Source organism: Sphaeramia orbicularis, chromosome 14 (genome assembly GCF_902148855.1).
Source record: "Sphaeramia orbicularis chromosome 14, fSphaOr1.1, whole genome shotgun sequence".
NCBI classification, from domain to species: Eukaryota; Metazoa; Chordata; class Actinopteri; order Kurtiformes; family Apogonidae; genus Sphaeramia; species Sphaeramia orbicularis.
In genome coordinates this window covers 26,948,572-26,976,410 of record NC_043970.1, presented here as the reverse complement: position 1 = coordinate 26,976,410, position 27,839 = coordinate 26,948,572, and the positions used below count along the sequence as shown (strand labels likewise).

The following is a 27,839-nucleotide window of genomic DNA, read 5'->3' as shown; positions in this document are numbered from 1 at the left end:
ACATCAATCTCATATCTCATTGATTGAGCGGAAGACAACCAATACATCCTCTACCATTGCTTAATAGTACTGCAACGAACTGTGTTAACCCTTGTATGACTGCTTCTTCATAGCCTCTACTATGTGGGTTTCCAGTGTAATTTTATTTTTGCTAGTAACTGGCCATAGCACTAAGCAGGAAAAGGTCAGATCTAAGACTCTGTTTGTACTGTCTTGGAGGAAACCAAGATTTCAGTTCCCTTTTGTGCTCACCATAGTTATCAGCCTGAAGTTAAATAAAAAGCTGCACATCACAGATAGGTGCAATGCTAAAAAAAAAAAAGCATCCATGAACAGGTAACACTTGCACACGTATTCCAAACCACAAAAAAATATTTACGATGCGCTTTGTTATTTGAATATTTATCAGGTCACAAAGAAACACTTTTGTGGTTTTGAGTAAGAGCAGACATTACCTTTGTTCCTGATTACCAACAGGAAACCCACCAGACTTGCACGACATCCACTTAACAAACCTCTTCTTTGCGGAAGATGGTATTTGAAGCAACTACTGCTATTTTATGAACCACGCCACAAGTCACTGAGTTCATCAGTGATAAAACTTTCTATAGAGGATCACAGACATATTTTACCTCTCACCAGAGTTAAAGAAACCTTCAACTAAAACAACAGGGTATATTAGGGTAAGGTAGGCAAGAAAACACTAAACATTGAATTAGTTAATTAACTTGAAAAACCAACTGACTATTCAAGACAACACTTAAATCTTTCAGTAAATTAAAGTCAAGGTGTTTGCTTGGTTTCCTGCTTGGACATGTGCTGAGGAACAAGTGATTACTGTATCTGAATCACGGTGCAATACTGATGGTGCCATGTTTCTGACACTGAAATATTTAACATACAGCTGCAGATTCAGATAGTAAAAAAGAAATTACATGGAGGTGATGGTATTTAAAGCTCCAGCTACTCTTCTACCAGTTGGATGTTTTACTTTAACTACAACAAAGAGGGCACATAATTTCCAGAAAAAATTAAGTCTGTATGTACAAGTAGAATTTATGTTATGTGTTTGTAGGTGTCTACTTGGGAAGGAATTTAATGAAAGATATGTAAGTATGTCTTTTGGTGAGGCCATTTAAAATAAGAATACTGCAGCAGATATCACAAGGCCATGATCATGTCTTTGAATAAATTACTAAATATATTTGCATTTACCTGAAGGCCAGGGAGGTGGTCTTTGGTTTGGTTTTTGTTGTTTGTGATCTCAGGCCTCTACAGCTGGATGCGAAAAGAAAAAGTAAGCCAACTTAACCAGTCAGCATTAAACATGACATTTTATAGTAATGCCGATCATATAAAAGTACAAAACACAAAAAATGATGAAACCTCACTCCACTGAACATGCTACTAATGTGTTTCAAAGTATGTTAAGTATAGTATAGTATTAATGGCTGATTAAAAAAGCATTTTGTTTTCATGGTTTAAATGTTGAATCGTTCAAAAATGAACAATTAATTAATGAGTGATTAATTCAATATGAAGTCAAGAAACAAGTTAGTATAACAGATGTATTATTCAAACTTGTAACAAAAGGATATTTACGTAATGTATCTAATGAAGATATACATGGATGTACATAGAAATGAAAAAGTTCATAGTTGGCTTGGAGTAGAAACCAGTGAGGTCAACTATGGTGGGGTCCTTATGGTATTGTCATCATTTAGCGCCATCTAGTGTTAGTACCTCACTTAGACATTTGTGAGAACTGTATGTATTTACATGTTAAAACCCTAGAGGCACACTTTCATTTTCATGTGTGCCATTATCATTTTTCAGAGGGATTATTACAATTTTTATTTCTTTTCCTGAAGTAGTAATTTGAAATACACTACATAGCTTATAGTACAATATATTTTACTGAAATGGTTTAAAATAACCTAACACCTTGCGTAATAAAATATTAAGCAGCAGTTTGTTTGTTTTTTATTTCTATTGGGATTTTTTTTTCTCTTTTTGATCAAACTGAACACCCTGCTGGGCAGAGTCCAGCAAATACCTCCCATAGCCCCACCCTATTTCCACCATATTACATTTTTGCGCTTTCATCATAAGCTTGTATTTCATCCAGTGTAAAGAATAAATATGTATGAACTTAACAAGTGATTGAGCCAGCTTTAACTTCATGTTGAAAGCAGTGGGTGACATCAATCAATCAATCAATCAATCAATCAATCAATCACATATCCTTATGAATTCATCATATTTCCTGCATTAAATTAAGACTGCTAGCCTATATTGACATAAATAGACTTCATACACTCCTCATAGCATATCACTGAATCAAAAGCATTAAAAATGTTGTTTGGTTGACTTTTAGTGGTGTCATTTGTTTTAGTCAATAAGAGCTACAGGAATACGTATAAATATGATAATTAATATTTGCATAATAAATTGTCTGATTTAGTCAATTATTTAAGCTCAAGCTACACAATATTCACCTACAATGACATAAATGACAAAGTGCATTAACAGAATTGGCATGTTTACGTGTCTGATCCGCATACCATGAGGCTTTAATGCAAACTAACGCCATCAGGGCTAAAAATGCTAATGCTAGCATAAAGTTTGCAAGCTAACATGACGTCTCAAAATTAAACATAAAATTGATAATAGGAAGTGCTTTCAGACTACTAAAAAACTACTTAATTGCTAAACAAAAAATATACATACCTGTGTTTGCAAATAAAGGGGTGGACGGAGGTCTGCACTCTCCGAGTGCTTCTAGTTTAGATAAGTGACTACTAGCGTTAGCATTAGCATTAACAATGTAAACTGGTGTCACCAAATTACAACCACTGTAGACCATGTGTGTTCATATATAGAGATAAATCCTAAAATATTTTAAACCTCCCCAACATTCCATGAAAGCTTTCGTTTGTAATAAAGGACAAATTGTTCCTTTACAGCTAGTAGTAATTGTTTTCAAAAAGGTGGCACAATTTCATTTGTGATTTATAATAATAATAATAATTATTATTATTATTATTATTATTATTATTATTATTATTATTATTATTATTATTACAAATAAAGGGGGCGACTCAGAAAAAGTTGTGGTTTAAAATGTAAAGAATAATACAACTCAAAATTAATCATATAGCAAGTAAAATTTTAAATGAAATTGTACATTTTATAAAGTGAATAAACATTTCTCTCATTAGCGTAACTTAAAAGTAACAAGGAGATTTAAAGTCCAACAGAAGAGTATTGAGACAGAGAAAAAGCATGACGTCCTTTTTTCCATTTTGCTGTGCAATGCAGCACCCCCTCCTGTTTATTTCCTGCCAAAGCAGATTAGAAAGCAACCTTTCCAATGGTTAATAAAATAAAGAACCTTCTTTAGTATCAACTGTTTACAGAATAGATAGCACAAGCTGATATGTATAGGTCTACATTACCTCCACATCTTTGCTTTATTCATTTTTGACAGTATTACTCATATTTTCTGTCATACAACAATAAGTGTGAATACGCACTTAAACCATCTGACATAACCAAAAATAAAATGCATCCAGTATCCAAAAAGCAGTGTGGTTATCAGGCTTACAGCATGTGAGAAACCTACATAAAACATTTCAAACAATGCATCTGGACAAAAATGACAACCAAAGAGCAGTTTGTGTTTCACTGATCGTTGTTCTTGGTCTTTCTTTCTTTCTTTTTTTTTTTTTTTTTTTGCCAAAACTGCATTTCCACCTACCCTTACTGGTAATTTCAACAACTTACGTGGGCCCATAGACCAAATGTTAACAAAGAGGAATCACTTAATTATAATGATATGACCTTAATAGGAAAATAACAGGAACAAACTACCCACCTCAGCACCAGAAACAATGAACATCAGTTCTCTGTCTGATTGTCAAAATTTCTTTTGTGCTGTTTCCCAGGAGGGCTGTGGCTACAAGTCAAATATTAATTCCAAACACATGAAAAAATATTTCTGTGTTATGAGTCTTTCATCTTCTTCATGTCACAGTGTGTGAGTAGGCAGGAGAAGTCTTCTTGACCTCCACCTGCCACAAGAGGAGGCTATGGCAGAATTTAAATCAAACCTTCTTCATAAAACTTCATTTATTATCAGCAACTATCAAGAACTACCCAGATTTCTTGAAGCACCACCACATATTAGGTCAAGAACTTGAACACAGAGGGTATCCAGGGTGCCAAGTCTGGAGCTCATCTTTGCTACGACCTCCACACATGCTGTACTTTTTCATTCCTGAGCAGAGCGTCTAAATACATTAGCCTCAGTTGCAGAGTCTTTGATGGAAGCTAGACTTGTTTTGTTTTTTGGTAGCTGGGATTGGTCTCTAGCAGTGTGTGTTAAAAATAAATATGTTTTTAAGCAGTTCAGAGCTACCAAAAGCTAGAGAGCCGAACAATATATCAGTCTTCAGTCTTGCATTAGCATTTCCCTCCAGTTGAAACTGTGATTAGGCCCATGTGTAAGAGGCAGAATGGGGGGGGTCGACCAGCTGCCACACCCCAGTCTCTCCCATTTCTTCACAAGCGCAAAAACCCAAGTAAGGAATCTGCACAGAGACAAAGAGGAGACAGATGTGCATGTTGTTAAAGAACTGAAAACTAGAAACAGTGGAAAGAGGATAAAGAGGAAGGGAGGATTTGGAGCGCCGTAAGTAAAGAAGCGAACAGACCTTCCGAACAACTTGGACAAAGTCTTTGGAGTTTTGGGGGCTTAGACCTTGTATCTGACGAGTGCAGGCCTCCAGGGAGGAAGCATGGGCCACGATCAGGACCGTATTTCCTGTGTGAAAGAGGGAAGAAAGAGCCTCGATTAGACACCACTTGCATGTTATACTGGTGAATGTTTTGATAGTAAATAGAAAGCGAAAATGTTCATGAATGTTTATAATTTGACTTTACCCTGGTTTTTGCACTCTGCCAGAATCTCTCGGGTCGCTTGGAAGCTTCTACCCATGTAGGTGTCGTAGGACTCTGACACTGCCAACTTACTTACAGGAATATGAGGTCTAGTGACAACAGGATAAATGTGGGTTGTTAGTTACGATTTCAGCACTGTTGCCGACAGGATAAACTATAAATGACTATGCATCTCCACCTGTATGTTGTGTCCACACTCAGATTAGCAGCAGTGAGCTCAGCCGGGGGGATCCAGGTGGGTAAACATGTGCCTGAAACCCACTTAGTCCACTCAAATAACCCAGGCTCCACACGGATTTTTAGCTTTCCCTCTAGCTGGAGACCTGACATGAAGAGAGGCAATAAGTTTAAGATAATGCTCTTCTTTTTTAACTGTTACAGAAAAGGTACAACTTCACACAGAATGTAATTCAGTGACACTTTTATCTTATAAAGACCAGATTTTTAAAAAGCTGCAACAGAGAAGAAAAACCCAGATTATCTGATATCAAACTACACTGAGGGGCTGGGGCTATAAATAATTAAACAGAATGAAAAACATGAACACTTACACTCAAGTCTTAATTTACAAGGTTTCACATATTTGGACCAAACGTTCATGCCTTGACCGCTCTTTATTTAATCTTATCAAAATCTCATTTACAAAAGAGGAATGAGTAAAACTGGCTATTTGTAACTATTTACATGCATTTATTTTCAAAAACAGCTAATTTAATTGAACGCTGATAAAAAAAAAAAAAACACCTGCAGGCTGGTTTTAATTGTTTTTGATCTGCAGTAGAAAAAGAAATATGGAAAAAGGACTTTGTTACATTCATGTCCTTTATTAAAGGATATTAAATTGAAGGTCTGTTAATCAGAAAAATGTTAAAATGCTAAATTCATTTTAAAAAGGACACCTGCCATCTGAGGAGTCTGTATGGATATACTGTATATCTGAAACATGTGATTTGTGCACAGTTGTGGTCAGTTTTACGGAGGCTGAGGTCATACCCTGCAGAATGTTCTGGGCAGTCTGGATGCAGCGAAGAGAAGGGGAGCAGTAAACAAAGTCTACGGTTGTGTGGCTCTCCAACAGGGCTTCACCTGGAAACAGGACAAGATTACAGAATAGTGTGACTCTACGGTCAGACAATAACTTTAGGTAAGCTTAATGTGCTTCTAAATGACCTCTTCTATGAACATTCCTATTAAAATATATGGTGCCACTGACCTACAAGACGGGCCTGTGTGGAACCAAACACAGTTATTGGACAATCTTTGTCATAGTCTCTGTGACCTCCACTTCTGGCTGGTAAACTGGATGGCATGTTGAGGTTAGAGCGAACGTATCGGCCTACACAAACATAAATAGGAAAATGCAGAAAATATGAGTGTGTGTTAAATGGGAATAATAGAAGCCTTATAAGTGTAAATGTGTCATTCTTGCATAATAACCTTTGGAATCAAAACACTGAGTGATCCAGTGTTTCCCAAAAACCACATCCATCCTCTCCCCGTGGCGACACACAAACAGCCTCATCTTAGACGAGGAGGACTGGGAGGTAGACCTCGACACCTGACATGTACAAGGAATCAAACATGGAAATTCAACATCATCGTCTGCACATTACACACAGAGTAGTTGTTGCCATTCAGTGACAGAAACACGTCTATGCCCTACTCACCAGAATCTGAACCAGAATCAAACAATGTCCTCTCTTTGACTTTGTTTTCTGCATGCACAAGAGAAGACGCATCATATAAGAACACTGTACCTGCATTGGTGGACAGAGGCCAGGGAGGCTGGGGGAGTCAATGAGGCTGTCGAGGAGACTTTCATTCAGATGTCCATCAAATAATAATCCTCCCACAGTGCTGCCAGACGTCAACGGAGAGGCACAGTTTAGGATGGAGTGAGACCTAGGGATCAGACCAGGACAAGGAATTTTATTTTGATACCTGGGAGGACACACTATAACACACTATAATGTATGGCTTTAGGGGGCTCTCAATCAAAACAATCACAACAAAAATGTAGTTTTATGAGGGATCCATGTAAGGAAAGTTTACAGACAAGTTAATTCATATGTTTAATGACATATATTTACAATATTTCATGTCATTCTAATGAAATAACACCAAGTAACATGCCAACATTGCAAGAGTCAATTTGCCTAATAATAACTTAGCTATTAGTATCACATTACCACACGGATTAGCTTTGCATAAGCCTCCAGTCGCATATTGCAGTAAACTAGAATGATAAGGAAATATTCAGTAAATTAGTGTCCAAAAAATACTGTTATTTTACTGTAAATCTGTTCAATATAGTCAAAGAATGTCACTGTTATTCTGTGATACTATAGGATTTATACCCGTCACTGACATTTTATCCATTGTTTCCCTGTAAAAAGCATATGACTCTACTGACACATGACTAGGGCTGGGCGAAATGGAAAAAAAATCCTATCACGATAATTTTTTTCGTATCAGACGATATCAATATGTATCACAACATAAATAAAATCACTATTTTTATCAAGCTTAAATTTTCTGTTACTCATAAGTTAGTTGTGAAGATATCAGAAGGTTATTTTTGATTTAAATATGATTTATTTTCTGTCAGAGCTTGAACATGACAGATGTGCTGAAGAACATTATACAAGTGTTTCAGATAAATAAAACAGATCCATACATTTAAAACTAAACTAAAAATCTGACCAGCGGGCCAAAATTTTAAAAGAGATCACAAACAAAATAGACCCTCTAAAGGAAACAATACCAGAGGTATATACGTGGGGGTGCGTTCTTTAACCGCCATAGCTGCTGTAACTGGCATAAACTGAAAATGAAACGCTGTTAAACATTAGCTGTGCGTTGCGGCTGGCTTTTACACCTGTGCTGTGTGCTTCAAACTAACTTGACGTGGCTCTAGCATGATTGGTTCGGTGCAGCACTACTTAATTATGATTGGCTGTTCTTACGTCTGTCAAAACATAGACGAAGGAATTATATCGAATTTGTATCGAACATGTCTGAAATTTCTATCAATGGAAACTTATTTTGCTATATATCCTTTTATCGCCCAACCCTATACGTGACCTATTGAAACATACCATTGCATTCACTTAACTCAGAGATTTGTCTTAATCTGAGCACTGTTGGAAACATTTGATATGACGTGCACAAACACTTTTAAAGACAACACAAATGACTGTGAGACACTGACAGCACAAAGAAAGAAAATACACAAATAAAAATAAGAATTAAATGCACACTGAGGCAGCTAGATTATCTATTAAAGAAGAGGAAAGCTGAAATTGGCTGATTGACTCATTGAAGAAAGAGGCAGACAGAACTGTTCACCTGTTAAAAAAATCTCAGTTGTGGGGTGGTAGAGAAACATTTGCAAACTGGGTTATGAGCAATGACCTTTACTGTACTGCATGGGAAGTTCATTCATTTCATCCAGTGCAATCTCTCCTTACCCATGGACGACCCAGGTGTCAGACTCATCAGCACGGTTGACATAGTTTTCAGGCAGCAGACCAGACAGCCCGGTGCCCAGTGAAGTGCCATACACCCAGCCCTCACTGGCACTGCTCTGCTCCACTGGAGACATGAAGATGAAGTCTCCTGGTACCAGCTCAAGTTCATCATCATTCTGAGGCACATACGGGTACATAACCTGGAGCGTCTGCAGATGGAAGATAGTTATGGAATTACCACACAAAACAACTGCACCAAGATAGAAACATGCAGACAGTGCACCAGTTCAGTAATGATGAATATTATAGAAACATTCAACTGGACACAAAGAATGAAACTCAACTGAAAACATGCATGTTGAATGGAAGACCTAATTATAAAGGGAAGCATACCTCATGGTTTGCAAACCGAATATCCCGTGAGAACAGCACGGCTAACCAGTCACAGCCTGAAGATGCATCAACGTTTTTGGCCAACTTCTCCAGAATTGGAAGGTGATTGGCTTGGAAGTGGTACGCCAAAGTGACGTGGAGTTGTTTCTTATGGGGCTCAACATGAACATCTAAGAAGACAGAGTGAAGGGAGGTTCAACCAGGCACCAGAATTAACTCTGCACATTGTCTTAGCCAGTGTTTATGCATAATCTAACAAATCTAAAGAGGAGACTCCAACCTGCTTTAGCTGCCGCTTCTGTGGCAAAATCAGCGGCGAAAGTTTTCAGCACCTCTGCCAACTGCTCCTCCACAAAAAGGCCAATAAATGTCGAGGAGGTGTAGAGCTCCAGGGGTAGAGGCATGGGTATGCGTCCCTTCCACTTGGTTACAGTGGTCTGGAGAGCTTCACACAGAGCATCCACCTTCCCATCAGCACACTGAGGAGGAGGAGGGGGCAAAGAGTGGGATGGCAAATACAGAGACAATTTATTCCTCCCTTCAGGGAAATTCATGACAAAAATGTGCAAAGTGGTATTAAAGCTAATAGCTCTGCTAAGTATGATTTAGTAACTTTAAGTGTTATGGTCTTGTATTTTTTTTATTTTTTGCTCTACTCAAATAATAAAACAGAAAATGTTTCATTCATACTGTTATTTCCTCTTTTATAAAGACATTAACTGGGATAAGAGCAGACTATACATAACAAACCAACGAAAGCAAAAAGCAAAAGACTCAATGCGTAACATTTCAGAGATTCTAACTGCAGAAAACAAAAATAATATGAATTATTATTTTTCAATAGTTTACAATTATATGATTGCAAGATTTTTTTGTGTTTTGTTACCTTTGAATGAACTGTTTGTATCAAGAGACAGACCAAATACCCTTGAGAGTCTACTCTGTCTTCCATATTATAGAAGGGGGAGTGAAGGTATTGGATTACCCCCGTAATTAAAACCCCAAACCTTTTGTTTTTCAATTCATCTGCATCTTCACCACTAGATTTCACTGAATATCACATACTGAACCTATGTAACCGGTCACTTCCATAGAACACAAGGGCTCAATGAATGGCTTGAGCAGTGTAAAATCAGGTTTATCATATGATATGGCCTCTGCGGTGACCAGATGTGAACTGATGTGTTGAATGGCATTCTCCACCACTGTCATTAAATAGAAGGATTATGTTTTGGATTGATGTAAATAAGCACTGAAGCTACAATGATGACAGGTCCTGGCCAACACCCTACACAAGGCACATTTTAAAGTGGGTTTTCCTTTAATTTGTCATATACCTGTATATGAAACAAGCATATAGTGTTTAGGGTTTTATTTTGGTTTCAGTTTGGTATTCAATTTTACACTAATTATTTGAGTTCATCTCTTTTTTTATTTTGAGGAATTGAGTGTTTCTGTTTTAGAATTAAGTGTTTCTGTTTTAGTGTTTTAGCTTTTAGATTTAGAAAAGCGGAAATGAAGCAGATTACTCACATACTTTGGCTCCAAAAGCCAACTTCATTAAGCGTGTAAGTCTTGTCATGTCTTTATAGATGTAATGAAACCAAAACATACATTTCATACATACACTGCTTACCTCCTTCACATATATGATGGGGGGCTGAAAATTTCATAGCCTGACAAAGGAGTTATTCCACAGCAATGAAACTTGACATACATTAAATTCAACCTTTCCTGATAATAACTGCATGGTTTCCTTCCAGATAAACCCACAGTGGATAAATAATTTAGGACTCTGAAAAGTAGTACTACAGACATTTCATGAAAATGCTTGCTTTTCACCCCTCCCTCGTTCTCCCTACCCCTCTTGAATTCAGCTTCCCAGTTTTGCATAGTTGATAAAGCTGGAGCATCATCCCCTATAGCAACCATGTCAGTATGAATGTCCTTGGGGGCTAACCCCTTTTTCTGTAGACATTTGATAAGACCACGGTGCCATGGATAGTTCACGAAATGTCTCTGGTACTACTTTTCAAAGTCCTAAATTATTTATCCAGTGTGGGTTTATCTGGAAGGAAACCATGCAGTTAGTATCAGGAGAGGTTGAATTTAATGCATGCCAAGTTTCATTGTTGTGGAATAACTCCTTCTTAGTCAGGCTATGAACTTTTCAGCCCCCCCTCGTGTTAATACACTTGTTGTACCCCGGAGCAGACATATCTTTTTTAGTTAGCATAAAAGCATTTATTTGATTTTGGGTTTTTTTTTAATGAATGTGTTTTTTGTATCTTACTTATTGTCTGTTCTGATGGGACTGTTTATACAAGCATCCATATATCCATTTACCTCATTCTGCTTTCCTGACACTTGCTAGTTTATATTTTATTTATGCCTTGATACATCATGAATAGGATAAATATAAAAAGCTGAAAACCAGAAGAAAAAAACAACAGCATGGAAGTTTGTATCATTATGCTTTAGAAAAACAAGAAAAGGTGAAAAAATTGGGGTGAAAGAATACGATACAAAATCATTATTTCAAGGGTCCTAAAGGTGCAAAAGTGATTGCAAATTCATTCTATTAGTATTATTCTATTTCTATTTTGTTTTCTTGGTTTTCTTAAGCTGTTTTTGTTTTTATTTCAGTCATAAAATTGTTTATTTCACTGTCACTTTCAGTCTTATTGACTATAATAACCAAAATAGAGCAGCTATGACCCTCCAATATGCAGAACAACCAAAACCAGAACAGTCCCAGAGTTGTGAAATGATGCTGACATGACCCAGTGTTGCAATGTCAGTGTCATAATATTCTATTTAGAGAATAACCAGACTCCCTCTACATTAACCTTAAGGACACGGACGCACAAAAGTGCAGATTAATGCAAACACTGACCATGAAGAACTGACAGAGGGTGATGTGGGGGAAGATGTTGTGCGCCTTATTCTTGCCACAGGCGAGGCGGGATTGCTGCCAGAAGTGTGTGAGCTGCTGCAACAGCGGTCCACTGGGTCGTAGGTACAACACATACTCTCTGGGCAGAGGGTCATCCAGGAAAGGGTCATCGACATGTGAGAAGAGCCTGGACAAAAAAAAAAAAAAAAAAAACATAACAAAGAAAACACAATGTGATAAGTGAGAGATGGGAGATGGGTAATAATATGAGAGGAGGCAGTCAATATCCAGCAGAGAGCAGTAAACCCGCACTAGAACACATCAATACAATGATATCAGTATCGGAGATGTCATGTTTATGATTAGAACAGTTTCTATTTGTATTGTGACCCACATCGAAACTGTATGAGTGTGTGTTGTTCTCACCAGTCACAAGCTGCTTGAACGTTTTTGCCTCCTGTTGAAACCAGAGCTTTTAAACTGCAGAGACAAAGAGAAAGAGAGAGAGAGAGAGAGAGAGAGAGAGATCAAACACAGTCAAGAAATCAATAGTTTCACTTCCGGATGCTGTTTATTAGGACTTTGGAGATTGCTGCACTTTCACGTGACAGTGAGCTGAAAATAAACATCCTGACACAGGGCAGAAAAATGACAACACAACTACAAGTAATAACATCTTCATATCAGAGACTCATGAAACTGTAATGACGGTGAATCCACTAGATGCTGATAGTCTTAAATCTTTAAAATATAAAATAATGAAATATTAACAACCACTGTGTCAAAGGAGAGACAGGATTTCTGGCAGGATTTTCTGACAGCTCACAGCCGAAGTTAAAAATTTATTTCTGAAGCAGCCAAATGGCAAATACTGACATTTCCTCTGTTAGAATCAGAGTTCATAGTATCAAACATGAGAAAATCATTAATAGGCTTTGTGTGTTAACCTACAACAGAGACTTTCACACAAGTCTGGATGCCCTCTGACGTCTATCTGTGTCATATTACAAACTAAAACTTCTCTGCAGTTTTCTTCTCATAAGCTTAATTAAATTACTCCTGAGTGCACAAAATCTAATTAGCTTCTTTTTATAAAACCTCCAGTATTGTGGGCCACCTCTGAAGGGATTCATTGATTTGAGTAGTTTTTAGAGGACCAACACAGGCCACCTACAATCAACTGTAATTTTTAGGACTCACAGAAATATTTTACAGCAGCAAAATCATGTCTGTTTTTCTTAAGAACAACAGTGACCCACTTCATCCAACACACTGGATCTCGAACTTCATAAAATGTAGATATCGCCCACGTCTGCATTTTATAAATGGTTCAAATGAGTACAAAAATACTTCCAATACAACCAAAATGTCAAGTTAATGCACACTACAGGGTGTCCCATAAGTCTCCATATATAGGAGACATAATACATTCCATACATATATGGTTCTAACATGTATTTCTTTATATTTCTTCTTTATAGTTCTCCAGCAGTGGAGGACAAGCATTGAAATGTGTTCCCAACAAAATGGCAGTCATATAGAGCATATTATATAAATAAAAAAATGGTTTATGTCAAGAAACGTTTATTTTTCCTCTGTATGGAGACTTATGGGACATCATGTATTTTGTTTCAGCATCATCACTGAGGCATATTAATTCAAATGAAACAACTTTCTTGCTCATTTATGAAGAAAAAAAACTTGTAAGGTTGTCATTTTCCATCTAATCTACAAGTGAATAATCTAATTTATGATGCAAGGGTTCTTAGAGACATGGTATTTGTTATCAGTGAGTGGAATGGAAGCCCTGCATGCACATCAAACCATGCATCATAATCTTTTTTGATCAGTTCTTCAGCATTGTGACGTGTTTGCAAGTACTTTGGCTAAAGATAGGATAATGTTGACCGAAAACAGGGTCTTTGTTGACGGTCCCTTGCAGTTGTTGCCATAGCACAAGACGACGCAACTAATTGGTTTGATCATTTAATCTGAACCGCAGCACATCAGCGCGAAACCAGATGCGATTGTCATCTAAAGCGCAAAACTACTCCGGATGCTTTGCTAGTGTCCAAGTCCTTGTCACAATTACAGTTTTTTTTAACATTGTGCAGCTAAAATTCACATAATAATTATCAATAAGTTGTGAATAATTGATGGAAACCTGCAGTTTGAGCGTTAACACAGTCAAGATTTTCTCATTTATATAGAAACTAACCTTTGGCTCAATAAAGCAACCAGTTTGATAAAAAAAAGGGTAATATTCCAGATTTAACTGTCTTTTCATGGGTGGGGAAATATATTTCTAAGCCAAATAGATGCGTGTGAATCATACTATGAATACAAATATCATTGGGCTTTGGGTTCCTATATCACTGGCCATTTGCCAAAAATTCATTAATATTTAAAAAGATCAAAATGCCATCTAGAATAATTTTTCTTTATCGATATTGTATGATTAAAAATAAATCTAATGTAATGAATAACAGAGGAGAGCAGTGTTTAAACACAGGCCTTGTGTCATTACAGAGTAATGGGAAAGGCGCTCATAGTTACTGTGTATTGTCTTTACAGCACTTAACCTTTAAAACTCATTTACTATAGCAAGCCATGCAATGACATCTCCTTTCTACTCACATTCTTTGTCAGTTTTGTGAAATTAAAGTACAGCTCCAAGTCGAGGAAAATTAATCACCCATTCACTCCATTAGATAAGAAAAACAAAACCCCCATGCTGTTGCCTGTCTTTATCTAAAGGCTAACTGTCCCTAAAGATAGCGCTGCTTGTCACTGCTCTGAAAAGGCTATTCAACTGGATTCAGAGCACGAAACTACAACATGCAACTGCAATTTAAGTTACATGAACGAGCAGTTAATGATGTTCTTTATACTGTACTAAGGTGTGAAACAGAGGTGATGGTGAAGGATCATGCCACTCATGCGCTCATATTCAATGAGCTATTTTTAAAATTGGTCCCACTGAGAAGGTCCTAGATACGGTTAAGTCCCTGAACCCTGGGGCAGCGTGGCCTGAAAGAGCACAGCATGCAGGATGGCAACGCCAAGGCTACAGCATCACAACAGATGGCTCACCCAGACCGACACTATCAGCAACAAACACATTAATACAGGCAGGAGGAACATGAACCTTATACAAGTTGCAGAAATGGAGGAAGATGTAACTGCTCAAAAGCAGCTGCGTGTATCTATTTGTTCTATTTATAAAACTACAGTATAAGCCACCAGGGCATCTGAGAGGCTTAGGACATGGAGAAATTTGTTGGCTATAGTCGTCTTATTCATAGATTCCACCTGGTGCTGGGTGGAGGAGGAGAAAAGGGGGATTTTCTTTCAGAAGGCATCATGGGATTACAGACAGATGTGACTGAGGCGTCACAAAATCCAATCCAGGCTAGAACATTGGATTGCTTGCTTCTTAACCCCATTGAACTTTATGAAAGTGCAAACCTTTGTGACATAAATAACAAAAAAAAGGGTTTTATCACTGACAATGCAAGATTTATTTTAATTTAACCTTTTTTAGGCTGCTGGAGTTGCTGTTGCTTTTGCTATTTGATGTGGGATGTACTGTACTTTTTGATGGGTGGATATATAAGCAAATTAACAGGGAGACAATATCTGAGCTGCAGAGTGAATGCTTTATTGCTGCAATTCCTGTATTTTTCATTTAATTTAAGTATTTGTTTTTGACATATTGATCACAGGGCAATAGTTTTGACAGAAAATGCATCTTAAATACAATGATGAATGTCAGACTTAATTCGCCAGAGTTTGATAAAATCCATTCAATGCATTCCTCCTCATGTTTCAGATTTTATTTCCTTCTGTCCGATTATCATTTAAACATGGACAAGCTGTCTTCAATAAGTCCATCTAACCAACGGGGCTCCCCCTTTGCTGTTAACAAAAAACTGAGCGAGTTATTTATAAACTGTGCTTCCTGTTCACAGCTAGACAAAGATGAAAAAAGGTCCCAGAGTGCAAAGGCGAACACTCTGAATGCTCCAGATTACGTATGGCTAGAAACCAGCAATAATGTTTGCATAAATGACACTGACTGCTGTTACACTAGAGCCTAGCCATTATTTTCACATGAACTGCTGCTGCAGGCAATATTGGAAACAGGCTTTTCATTTCACCCACATACGGTCACTGTGTTTAGCCCCCCTGCAGATAAAATGTTCTGGTTGCCTGCTGCATGTTTAAACAGTGATGTTTTTGGTTTTCATGCATGTAAATATTCGCTTGACTGTTTATTTCAGCCTCCCTGTTCCGATAAGCTTGGAGGTTTTTCATGTTGTAAAGGTAACAATCAGACAAGTACCACATTTTTTGTAATATCTCTCCTTCAGTAAATCTAATTCATAAATTTTTGAACCAAGAAACAGCATAAAGCATCAAAAGTGAAGTGAACGGAGCCATGTCACCCTGTTTCTTCACACATTATAACACTTGAAGCTACAAGCTCCCATGGGCCACTCCCTGACTCAGCTCTCAGGGCGAATCAACATTTCCTGTTTACAAGTGGACTGCGAACACACATCACTAACCACTTATCGCAGTAACAGCGTCGAGAGCGTTGCTGCTGCACGACACCAGGCTGCACCCTAAGGAGAGCCCTGTCAGCAGAGGAAGTCTCTGCCTCGGTACAGCCAGTCTGGCCGGGTCTGTTCCAATCTCATGTGTCCACCCGAAGCCAAGCACCAAACCGCATTTTGACCTCCTCATCAGTCTTTTCTAAAGCCGACTAGAAAACAGTAATGCAGTTCAAAGCAGCTCCTCCTGTTATAACAGATCTACTTCAGACACAAAAACTGAAAAAGGTATGAAAATAGTAAAGTCAAGGCCAGAACTTTCATCTAAGTAAACCAAAACAATCACAAATGAAAAGGAGGCTGTAGCATTTGGTAGTAGATGCAGAAAAATGTGCAGTTTATAGCCACCACTCATGAAAAAATAGCCTGTGGCTCAGGTGGTAGAGCGGGTCATCCAATAACCGAAGGGTTGGCGGTTCGAATTCCGCTCTGTCCTAGTGAGTCCATTGTGCCCTTGGGCAAGATACTTCACCCTCCCTGCCTCTAGTGCCACCCACACTGGTGGATGAATGTTTGGTGGTGGTCGGAGGGGCCATAGGCGCAAATTGGCAGCCACGTTCCTGTCAGTCTCCCCCTGGGCAGCTGTGGCTACAAATGTAGTTTACCACCACCAGAGGGAGAATGTGAGAGTGAATGAATAATGGGTCAATAATGTAAAACGCTTTGGGTGTCTAGAAAAGCGCTATATAAATCCAATCCATTATTATTATTATATAACCTTTCGTGACCCATGACTTACTTATTTATCTATTGTTTGTTTTCTGTTTATTATTTTAATGTAATCGTATCCATCAGTTTGCTTTTTTATTATTATATCTTTCTCTTTTTCATATTTTTTATGTCTAACAACTGAATGTGAATATGTCCAATATATTTCTTTGCTTTTTTTTGGTATGCACTAGGGCTGTACCGAATTGTAATTTTTAGTTTTTACTTGTGCATTGAGTATACAAGTAAAAGTGTTTATTTAGATAACTTTGTACATGTTAGTAAGTGCAGCACTGTGCAAAAAGTCTGAGGCCACCTTTAGCCTGGTTGGTTTTTGCAGGGTTGTAAATAGCACACATATTTATAGACAAGTTTCATTGGCAAGTAACGAGAATATACAGCAAATTTGTGCACAACACACAAAAAAATCTGAACTAAATTGGTTCTGTGGACAAATGCTAGTATGTAGTGTGTCCTCCACATGACAAGAAATGATCAAAACAGTAGGAAATGTCTGATGTATATTTAATGAAAAGTGGTGTGAGACACTATGAGATTAGTGCAGTAAATTTCATACTGTCTGCACAAAACCAGACAGATTAAGTGCAAAAAAAGGCCATGCTAAATATACATTTTCCAAAACAATGACACAATTTCATATATATATATATATATATATATATATATATATATATATATATATATATATATATATATATATATATATATATATATATATATATATATATATATATATATGTGTGTGTGTGTGTGTGTGTGTGTGTGTATATATATATATATATATATATATATATATATATATATATATATATATATATATATATATATATATATATGTATATATGTGTGTGTGTGTGTGTGTGTGTGTGTGTGTGTCTGTATGGTCAATGAACCATGGTTAAACAAATCTAATGTCTAAAATTTCTACACAAAGCCAGGGATGCATATCCCTTTGTCTCAACTCATTATACTCATCTTAACTAAGTCCCTGTCTCACAAAAGACTCACAATGTTACTGTGTTTTAAGTAAGCCAAAAAGATTTTATGCCAAAATGAAAAACTGTCTTTAAATGTTATTGTTAACACAAGAGTTATGTGTTTTTCTTTTAAATAAATAATTGTGATTATGGTTTGCTGGTCTGTAGCCAATGCCTAAATGAGAAAAACTGTGACGGATCAAACAGTGTCACAACTATTTCGTCCTGAAGGTGACATGTGAATCCCCTGCCTCAGCAGCCATTAAACCACCGTTTCAACAAAGCGCTCAGTAAATGTCACACGCCACTTCCGGAAATGGGTGACTTCCTCTTGGCCGTCTCAAGTATAAGGGTTAGAGTTTGTTCTCGCAAGCTGCACACCCAGACACAACAGAGTCACATGTATGCATAAGATATCTGGTGTAACAGTTATGTGCTGTCCACTTACAGAATAAAGTGGTTATAAGTGGATATTTTTCTTTGCATACTTATCTGTGAAGTTAGAATAAAGTAGACATGATTAAACTTAAGATAAGAGAACAACACAAAGACTTCCACTTAAGTACAAAAATGCTTCACAGGATGAGGAATGACACATATTTACCAAAGATAAGCATATCTCCTCTGTGTGTTATAAGCTCAGTAACCACAGCTCTTTAGCTAAGACACAAAATGACAAAACACAAAGACTGAATCAACATGAGAAAATACAAAACCGTACGCTTCACTTGGGCATGACCAACTGATTTAAACATATTTTTATTAGAGCTTGAAATGATAAGAATCAGAGAAATAACACCACTGCAGGGTATTTTCCTCCAATTAATTTAGTGATATGACATTTATTATTATCCTCAGTAGACAAAACCATAACTAAGTTTTCCTTCAACACATGGATATGTTAACAGGTTATTAAACATGCATGTGCCACGTGTTGATCATTTACTAATTTAAGTGAGTGACATCATTAAGTGTAAATAAATTACCACTCTTTCCCATTTGCAAGTGATTTCTCAGTAGTATACAAGTCAGCATTGCAAAAACTAAACTATTCATGATTTTACAAATAAAACAAGATTTGCTGCAGCAAAATTATGAAGCACAGTAATTGGTCGGAAATATCGCACTGACTTACAGGAAGCCAGATCTGGTTCAATGTGGGTGAACTTTGTTAACACCAGAAATATTAAAAAAGCTTCTATGGCTTTTCATTTCCCTCTTCAGTCTGTTGCTGCTGTTACAGTTCCCTACATTTTCATCATTAACTTCCTGTTTCCTTTGCTTATAACTGTAACATAATAATCAAGAGTATGTAGAAAAAGTTGGTTAGACTCAAATGTGGGTCCTGCGTAGATTTCTATTTCAATTAATTTTGTACACAGCTGCTTTGTGGTCGCTTCAGGCTTCATGCACGGCAGACATGCAGGAGCCGCAGACAAACTGAATGTACACTTTAAGCTTTGAAGTTTCTCATGCTTCTCATAACCACGTAGCACCTTGTTTCCTTTACAATCAATGGGTGAAATTCAGGCCTCCATTTCTCACAGATTCAGCTCAATAACCACAAGATTTTCTGCAAGCGATACATGGTCCTATGTTCACCAGCCAGCGCACACACTCATTAAGGTGATTTGTGATGTTTACAGCATTCAGGTGCTGTGTAGCCATTAGTGCGATCCGGTATGCCCAGTTATTTTGGCCACAAACAAAACATTTAGACTAAGAGTGTTTCTGCAAGATCTGGTCTAAACTAGCTCAAATACAAAACAGGCTTCATGTACACATTTCTCTTCCTCTAGGAAAAGAAAAATGGTTAACATGCAGTGTATAAACCTAGTTTGGAGATTCACTAGTTGCAATCTTTAAAGTTGCAGGAGCCAAAAGAAGGAGAAAAAAACCTCAAAGTCTGAAAATACACACCTTCCTACAGCAGCTCTCTCCTCTCAGTCCAAATCAAAAGACTAACTATAAATATACCGTTGCTGAAAAAAATTATTAGACCACCCTTGTTTTCTTCAATTTCTTGTTCATTTTAATGCCTGGTACAACTAAAAGTACATTTGTTTGGACAAATATAATAACAACAAAAATAGCTAATCAGAGTTTAATTTCACAGCTGATATCTATCCATTTTCCATGTTTTCTTGATAATAACCAAATCACTCCAGTTCTTGCATCAATAGCTATGGCATTGTACTGACAAAAACACCGCTTTTAGGCATTCCATGTTTTCTTTTCTGTCTGTTTTAGTCACATGATACACACAGGAGTTAGTACTTGATTGCATAACCATTGTTTTTGATGACTTTTGATGGTCTAATAATTTTTTCCACGACTGTAGATCGCCTTCACTAATGGAAAAGTGAACTCAGTTTTCCAAGCTTCTATTGAGGCACTGAGTTTAGCCATATTGTGGATAACTCCTATGACATTGGACAATAAAAACAACCAAACCTTTTTGTGGACCACTGGATGAAAAACATCTGAACTTAACCAAGTCAGGTAATTCAGTATGGCAGGATTTTGGCTCATGTGAAAACATAAAAAAACAAACTATAAAAACACTAACTTTCCAATCTGGTGCTGATGCTTTTTATTGCGTATTTACAACCAGTGAAGAATAAACCAAACTACCAGAGCCCATCACCTTGGATCAAAAAGGTTAAAAACATTTTCACACATTTGCTCTTGTGCTTGTGGGCTGTGACAGTTTCCTGTTGTTGGAACCAACAGAAATCACCATCATGTTTGAGCTGAAGCCCCATGGTACCTGGGTTACATTGCAGAAGTATCTTAATGAAATCTTTCACCATGCTCATCACGTTCATCACCCAGACAGATGTGGAGGTGGAAAAAAATCATGGTGCAAGTGGAGGAAATTAATTTTGAGAGACATTCTACAACCCATCCATTCTTCTGCTTTTGCCATGTCCTCAAATAACTGATCATGACTTGTGGCTTGATGGTTGACCAGAAAATGTTACAACACTTACACAAATGAATCACAAGCTGTTGATTCTAGAGAGATGAGCTTTAAGGGAAATACGGGATCACCAGTGAGTTCTCCAATCTAGGATTCAATGAAAATTCAAGCTCTCAGCTTTGTGTCAGTAGACTGAACCAAATTTAGCTTTCACCTATTGAAACCATCTAAATGTTGATCATGTCACATTTAGAAAACCTTAACACTGCTATGATAAGCTGGTAGTGGCTTTAACTTGTGTATAATTCAAAATCCTGACTCACTTGAGAAATTCTGATATCAGATTTAGAATCAGAGTCCATAGAACAGGGTAGAATGCTGCTTGCAAGCACTGAAGCTTTACATGTCCCCATGTTTAAAACCCAAACAAGTTCTTAGGGGCTAAAAACTTAATTACTACAAATTATTTAACAAAGATTACGTTTTTCAATCGATATGGGAAAAAAAGAATTACAAATCTTGTTTCTGGAGACCATTCTCCTCAAAAGAAACTCCAAATGTAATTACCTACCAGTAGAATTTTTTTTGAATATATATTTTAGTTTTTTACAGAATAATGGTTACTGACGTTGTTGGTGTATAATTACAATTTAAAAATTCTATTCATAATCAGCTTCTGTCATTTACATGAGACAAATGTACAAATCTTATGTATTGAATGGATCTCATTGAGAGTAGAAATGAATGAGGAAGGTAAAGAACAGGAAACAAAATTAAAATTAATATTTAACCATAAAGACATACACGGAAGTTCCACTTTAACAAGTGCATTTTAACAACATCAAAGAGCACTTCACATGATTTCTCTAACATAAAATTCTGTTACAGTGGGTGTGTTGTTTATCTCAGTGGACGTTAACAGAGGGTAATGGATACAGTGGCAGTGGGTAGTTCTGTTAGCAGGAGAACAAACGGAGAGTTGTGTGAATGGCAAATTGGATTCAGCGCTCAGTGTTTATGTAATTGCACTTTATAGGTTTGCACTTCATGAATCAATTTCTAAGAAGCATCCTGGAAAAGACTATGGAATTTGATGCTTATTATAGGACAAACAGAGGCAAGGGTCTAAGACTCTCGCCTCATTCCAAATAAGGTAATATTAGTTACCTTTAGATGAATGTTCTTTTAACAACTAGTCAGAATAACACATTAGATACAATATAAGTAACCAATGACTCAATAAACAATAACAGATTCAATATGTAAAACATCAAAATAATATAAAATGAGTAAATGGAGCTACACTTTTTTTCATTGTTTAATTATTTTATCAACTTGATTTTTTTAAATCTAAATTTAACTCCTCTTCTTTCCACTTCTAGCACAGTGAAGCAACTACTGGAGAGAAGACATGATGAAACTTTGTCACACCCTGAGTGAGATCAACTTCCAAACCTGCTTCCGACCATCACACTGGGTCAGCAAAGGGAGGGAGACCACTGTCCGTACAGATCCTCTCTGATTACACCAGTCGATTCCTGAGTGACTCAGCACAAAATTCCCCCCAATTTAAACAGAAGGCTTGTTTCTGTGTGTGTTCTAGTATCTGTACATGATTCATGCTCCCATTTGGGAATAAGAAAACCCTCAAACACAATGAAGCCCTTGTTCCCTCAAGCTATGACTGATAACTGTTTTTTTCTATCATTTCTTCTTCCTCTCCCAGCAACATATAGGGAAGGGCGTGATGGAAAAAAGTGCAAATCAGCTTTTTAACCTGACACATTACTGCCTTATGCCTGCTTTGGTTCTGTGTTTGAAGGAGGAGGATCTGACGTACTATAGTATGGAGGAAGGTGTTACTCAGGTTGGAAAAGTAGGTTAAAATGTCAACATGTTCCATACATGTGGTACGAGATATTTAAGGCACCAAACATGAACCACGATGCCCCCCAGGTCACTTATTAAACTTAATTGCCTGCCATTCCCTCCATTTTGCCAATTAATATTTCAAAGTTATATATATATATATATATATATATATATATGTATATATATATATATATATATATATATATATATATATATATATATATATATATATATATATATATATATATATATATATATATATATATATTAAAAATAGTTGGACAAAGTTGGTGATTAGTGAATAACATGCACTCAGAATGCCTAAATAAAACACAATACGAGTCACTGTATTTAATTACAGTTACAGTTAAAGAAAGCTGTAATCATCAGAAAATTACATTCTTAAAATGAGTAGATTATTTTAACTGATTGGTTTTATACGCCTGTATTATTAGCCACGATTTAAGCACCGAAGTGTATGCGTATGTAGTAGGATTAACACACAATAGCTGTGTTTCCGTACAAATTTCAAGTAAATTTGAAGCAAACCTTTGTGAAAACACACCAACTAATTATGTACATATATAGAGAATTATGTATGGTCAACGTGACCCGTTTCTTGATTTTACTGGAAGAAGCAGTAAACACCCGATCAGTCACATGAGTTACATGTTGGCTATGTCAGAATTTTGCATGTTCGATAAAGTGTGAATTTATGTCAATGTTATTTATGGTCCTTTTTTTCATCCATTTCATGCTGTGGGAAAATAGATTTAATTTGCCTTTTTTTTTTTTTTTTTGTGGATCAAATATGAGGCAACAAAAGGCATTCCAGAAACTTCTCTCCCACTATGAAACTATAAATGATCCTAGTTTTGATTTTATATTTGTTTAATGGTTTTCAGTCCAGCCTGATGAAGCAGAAAATTAAAGGTGTAGGATGCTTTTTGTCCTTTTTTTTTTAAGACAAAACATCAGACTACTTTTAGGTCTACATGTACTTCAAGTTTGCATCTGAAGTGCCGTAACTGGTGGGATCGGAAAACTTTAAGTGGTGTTACATTCACGCTGCAACAGGAATAACTGACACAATGTTGAAATAATACACCCTTTAAGTAACAACACAGAATCATTCTAAATTACATTTAAGATCTTATATTCTGTAATCTACAGTGAAATATGTTTTAAAACTAACTCATGACTCTGGCTGATCTACATATTATTTTGATATCAAATGACATGTGTCAGTTACTGCAAGAAAGCAACAACTACTGACTTGTAAAAAGAAAAAGTGACAAAAAACTATTCTTTTCATGTTTTGGACCTCCCAGTCTTTTATACACTTCCATTTGATTGTTGCTTTAAGTCCCTATAAACCTACAACGCAAATTCTACTTCCAAAGTAAGAAATTCAGACACTCGATGTGAATAAAACATCATGCAGCTTCACCTTAAAATGTCCTGATTGTGTTTCATAGTTATTGACGTTCGTTCCTGACACCGTTATTGCATCTCCTCTGCCATCAGACCAGACGGGCTTGGAGGTAATGACATTAAATTATTCCGCTTCATTATGCTTTTATAGCCTCAATCAAATCCAAGTGTATGAGTGTGCCATTAATAATAGATGTGAGTCTGCAAATATAACCAAACCTCATGTTGTCTGCAGGAGTTCATTAGGCTGAGAGTCGAGCCGAGATGACCTTCGCAAGAACAAACACTTTGGGTCTATGAAGGTAAATTCAGGTAACTGTCAACAGCCATTCCTTAATTTCACTATCATGGTTAACACTGGGAGACAGATGTAAATCCTACTGAAACCAGCAACAGATTTGGGAGTTAATCCGACTGACCTAAGATTACTGCCGCCGCTGCCAAAAACACCTCAAAGGTAGTGATTTTAGATTTCTTTTGTTATGTGCAATACAGTTTTTAAAGCTGTGTTAGGACATTAATCTTCTGATATTATCGGGCTTATTATATCTAAAGTAGGAGTCACTTACAATGTGAACAATACAAAGAGACATTATGATTATATATGATTACGAAATAGCTCAAGAAGGAAGCTGAGGTGTTAACCTGAACTAAGAAGCACTTAAATTTTCTTCTTAATATAACAAGCTGCCTAAAGAACTGACTTTCATTGTACTGGATGCACTGAGAGCACTGCTTAACTCAAGTCAGCACTGATAAAAATGTAAATTTCATTGCAGGCAAAAATAATGGTACCTTGTATTCAGGTGTAAAAACATTCAACAACAATCTGCACTGTTCTGTAGTGAACTTAAACTTAGAAGTCCATGTGATAAACCTTGTGAAATACATCTATTTTCCCATTTATTCGTTCCTTCAACAAATTCCACTCATGTTTGTCTTGAACGTTGAAAAAAGTCCCTTGTTAGCTCCATTGTCAATCCTGCTAAAATTATTACACGGATACAAAAGCAGGCTTGTTTTTGTTGCATAAAGCCAAACAGTCACTCCCATGAGGGTTTCCACTGTTCATGTGATAGTAAAAGTGTTCCCCAATGAGGTTCAGATCTACAATTGTCTTAAACAGACTATTTTTAAATATTTTTAGAGTAATAACTACCTGATCTGAGATGCTACTTTTAGCTTTGGAACATAAAATACAGGCAGACTCCACATTTTAAAATCACATAATCTGCATGTTCATGGGCAACTTCTTTTCTTAAGAATAGAATAGAATAGTCTTTATTGTCATCGTCCAATACAGACAACGAAATTGAAAGTGCAAACCTTTAAAGTGCATTTAAAAACATAAATAAAAAATATAAAAACAACACACACCAACTTAACCAACAAGCATAAGAACGTTATAAAAAAAAAAAAAAAACTGTCAGATTAAAATAAGACTAAAATTATTTGTATACTGAATTCAGTACACAAATAGCATTAGCATAAAACTGTTCCTGAGTCTGTTTAAGGATAAATTAAAGCACATTTTTGAATCACAGGATCAGGTGAAATACTGAAGAATCTGAAAATGTTGCATCACTCCTAACAATATAAAACCACTTTTCTTGTTTGACAATAACCACTAATACACGACTGTGAGGCTTGTATTCACAAAAGCCAGGTGACTAATATAAATATAGGGTGAGATTTGTTTTGCAAAGAATATCTGTAACATACTTTAATGATTTAATGACTCGCCATACTTTAATCACCCGTTGTTATGTAACTTATTATGTAAAACATTACTGTTTGTATAGGAAACTATAATAAAAGTGCACTTTTATGTGCTGTAAGGTGTTTATTTAGATGCTTTTTGAGGGGGAAGTGATATGAAGCAGGGAGATGGATGTTCAGTTTTTTTATAACTGACTGATAAATGACTCAAAATCTTTAAAGTCCCCAGTTTAAGGGCCTCTGTCTTGCTTTAAGGTAGTAACATGCTTAAGCAAACATATATATATCACCATAGAATTATATTAAGAGTATAAGCACTATGTTATAATGTCTCTAACCCCCCCCCCCCCAAAAAAAAAAAAAACAAAAACAACTAAAGTTTGACAATCCAAATAGGCTGAGTGATATTAGGTCCTATTGCATAAGCCTGCAATCTGGATATGGATTCAGTGGAAGGCTGTCCTAGAGCAGGGAGTGCAGCCGGGGGTCATCTGGCATCAGCCCATAATCTATGTGATAACAACACAGACATATAGCTTTTCCTCAAACAGCTCCTGATGTTTATATATGGAGACAGGAAACTCCAGCAAAGTGTGTGAGCATTAGGGATGCTGATTATAATGCAATCAGAAGTAGGATTGAACAGAGAAGTGTGTGTGTTGGGACAGTGCGACAGTGCAGCTGTGTGTACTCACGCCCTGGTCTTGGGGAAGCCCATGGACAGCAGCACATCCAGAGTGGACCCATGTTTGATGGTGCCTGGCCGGGTCTGGCGCTGTCTCCGCGGGGTCACTTTGGCATAGAGGTCCTCTTTAGCTGCCATAACTCACTGCTCCATCGGTATGTCAGGTCTTCTACTGCTCAGCTGATGTGCGATCATTTAGTGGAAGATCTGAAGAAGGGTGATGATGATGATGATGATGATGATGAGGATGATGATGCAGGCGGAAGGTTGTTTATTAAAGCAGAATGAGTCTTGTTAAGCGGAAGAACGTGGAAAACACCGAAGCCAGCGAAGAAACGAACATTTTATGGTCTGCTCCGACGCTTTGAGATGGAAAAAGCTGCCTCCTGATGGTTCGCATGTAAAGTCAAAACCATTAGCAGGGGGGTCAGCCATGGGAAGTCACTTCTGCTCTCTCAGCCGTGCCCCCGATCCACAGCCCCCGACCGAGGTGAACATGTCCGGCTCCTGCTCGGCCCTGGCATCCGGTCCACAGAGTGAACAATCTGATTCAAGTAGATGAGCGTCCTTTCCACACGATGTCTTATTTATGAATGGAGTCTGTCTGTCAGAGGCTGTAAAAAGCTTTCAGTGGCTCTAACTGCGCGGCCCCTTCCTTTAAAGGGACAGTGCACCGTGTTTACGACAGAGCAGGAAACCAGCCTGGTTTTCATGAGGGGCGCGCGCGGGTTAAAACTAGACGTGAGGCACACTTTGTTTTGTCGGACGTGGTATTTACACACTTGTACACCGCGGTTAACGAAATGGAACACTGTGATGTGAAAAATTCCGTGTTAAGGCAGGATGGTGGAAAAAGTTGATCATACTTCCTGTCTGCAAAAAAGGGTGTCGACATACCGCGCATGCGTGGTGAAGACAAGGAACTTAGAACGCCCCCAGTTACCATAACAACATACAGCGACAAATTAATGAAATACAGTAAAAAAAAAAAAAAAAAAAGTAAGTTACTAGGCGTGTTGAACAGAAAAAAGTTGAATGTTTCCAATGTATTATTATTATTATTATTATTATTATTATTATTATTATTATTATTATCATCCAGTGTATTATTATTATTACAGAAACCTAATTATTTACTGGTAAGTATCAGTCATATTATGGCA

General features: G+C 37.0%; 1 protein-coding gene across 1 annotated transcript; it reads right to left on the bottom strand.

Annotated features, from left to right (window-relative positions):
- Positions 1 to 3,305: 3,305 nt before the first annotated feature.
- ubash3ba (ubiquitin associated and SH3 domain containing Ba) lies at positions 3,306 to 27,546 on the bottom strand. The gene is made up of 14 exons (XM_030154374.1): positions 26,687 to 27,546; positions 12,148 to 12,201; positions 11,722 to 11,908; positions 9,106 to 9,304; positions 8,826 to 8,995; positions 8,433 to 8,641; positions 6,720 to 6,864; positions 6,400 to 6,520; positions 6,176 to 6,298; positions 5,956 to 6,048; positions 5,141 to 5,285; positions 4,945 to 5,051; positions 4,716 to 4,825; positions 3,306 to 4,592 (listed from the first exon to the last, which is right to left on the bottom strand). Exons 1-14 carry the CDS (start codon positions 26,812 to 26,814, stop codon positions 4,494 to 4,496), a joined length of 1,890 nt encoding a protein of 629 aa, XP_030010234.1. The 5' UTR covers positions 26,815 to 27,546; the 3' UTR covers positions 3,306 to 4,493.
- Between the last annotated feature and the right edge of the window lie 293 nt (positions 27,547 to 27,839).

What these genes read in the sequence shown, in the direction of transcription:
- ubash3ba (XM_030154374.1), bottom strand. Translation starts at nt 26,814, where the DNA reads ATGGCAGCTAAAGAGGACCTCTATGCCAAAGTGACCCCGCGGAGACAG. An exon ending in GCCTCTGTCCACCAATGCAG is followed by an intron (nt 6,521 to 6,719) that starts GTACAGTGTTCT and finishes TGTACATGTCAG; the next exon opens with GTGTCGAGGTCTACCTCCCA. An exon ending in TGCCCAGAACATTCTGCAGG is followed by an intron (nt 5,286 to 5,955) that starts GTATGACCTCAG and finishes TCTTCATGTCAG; the next exon opens with GTCTCCAGCTAGAGGGAAAG.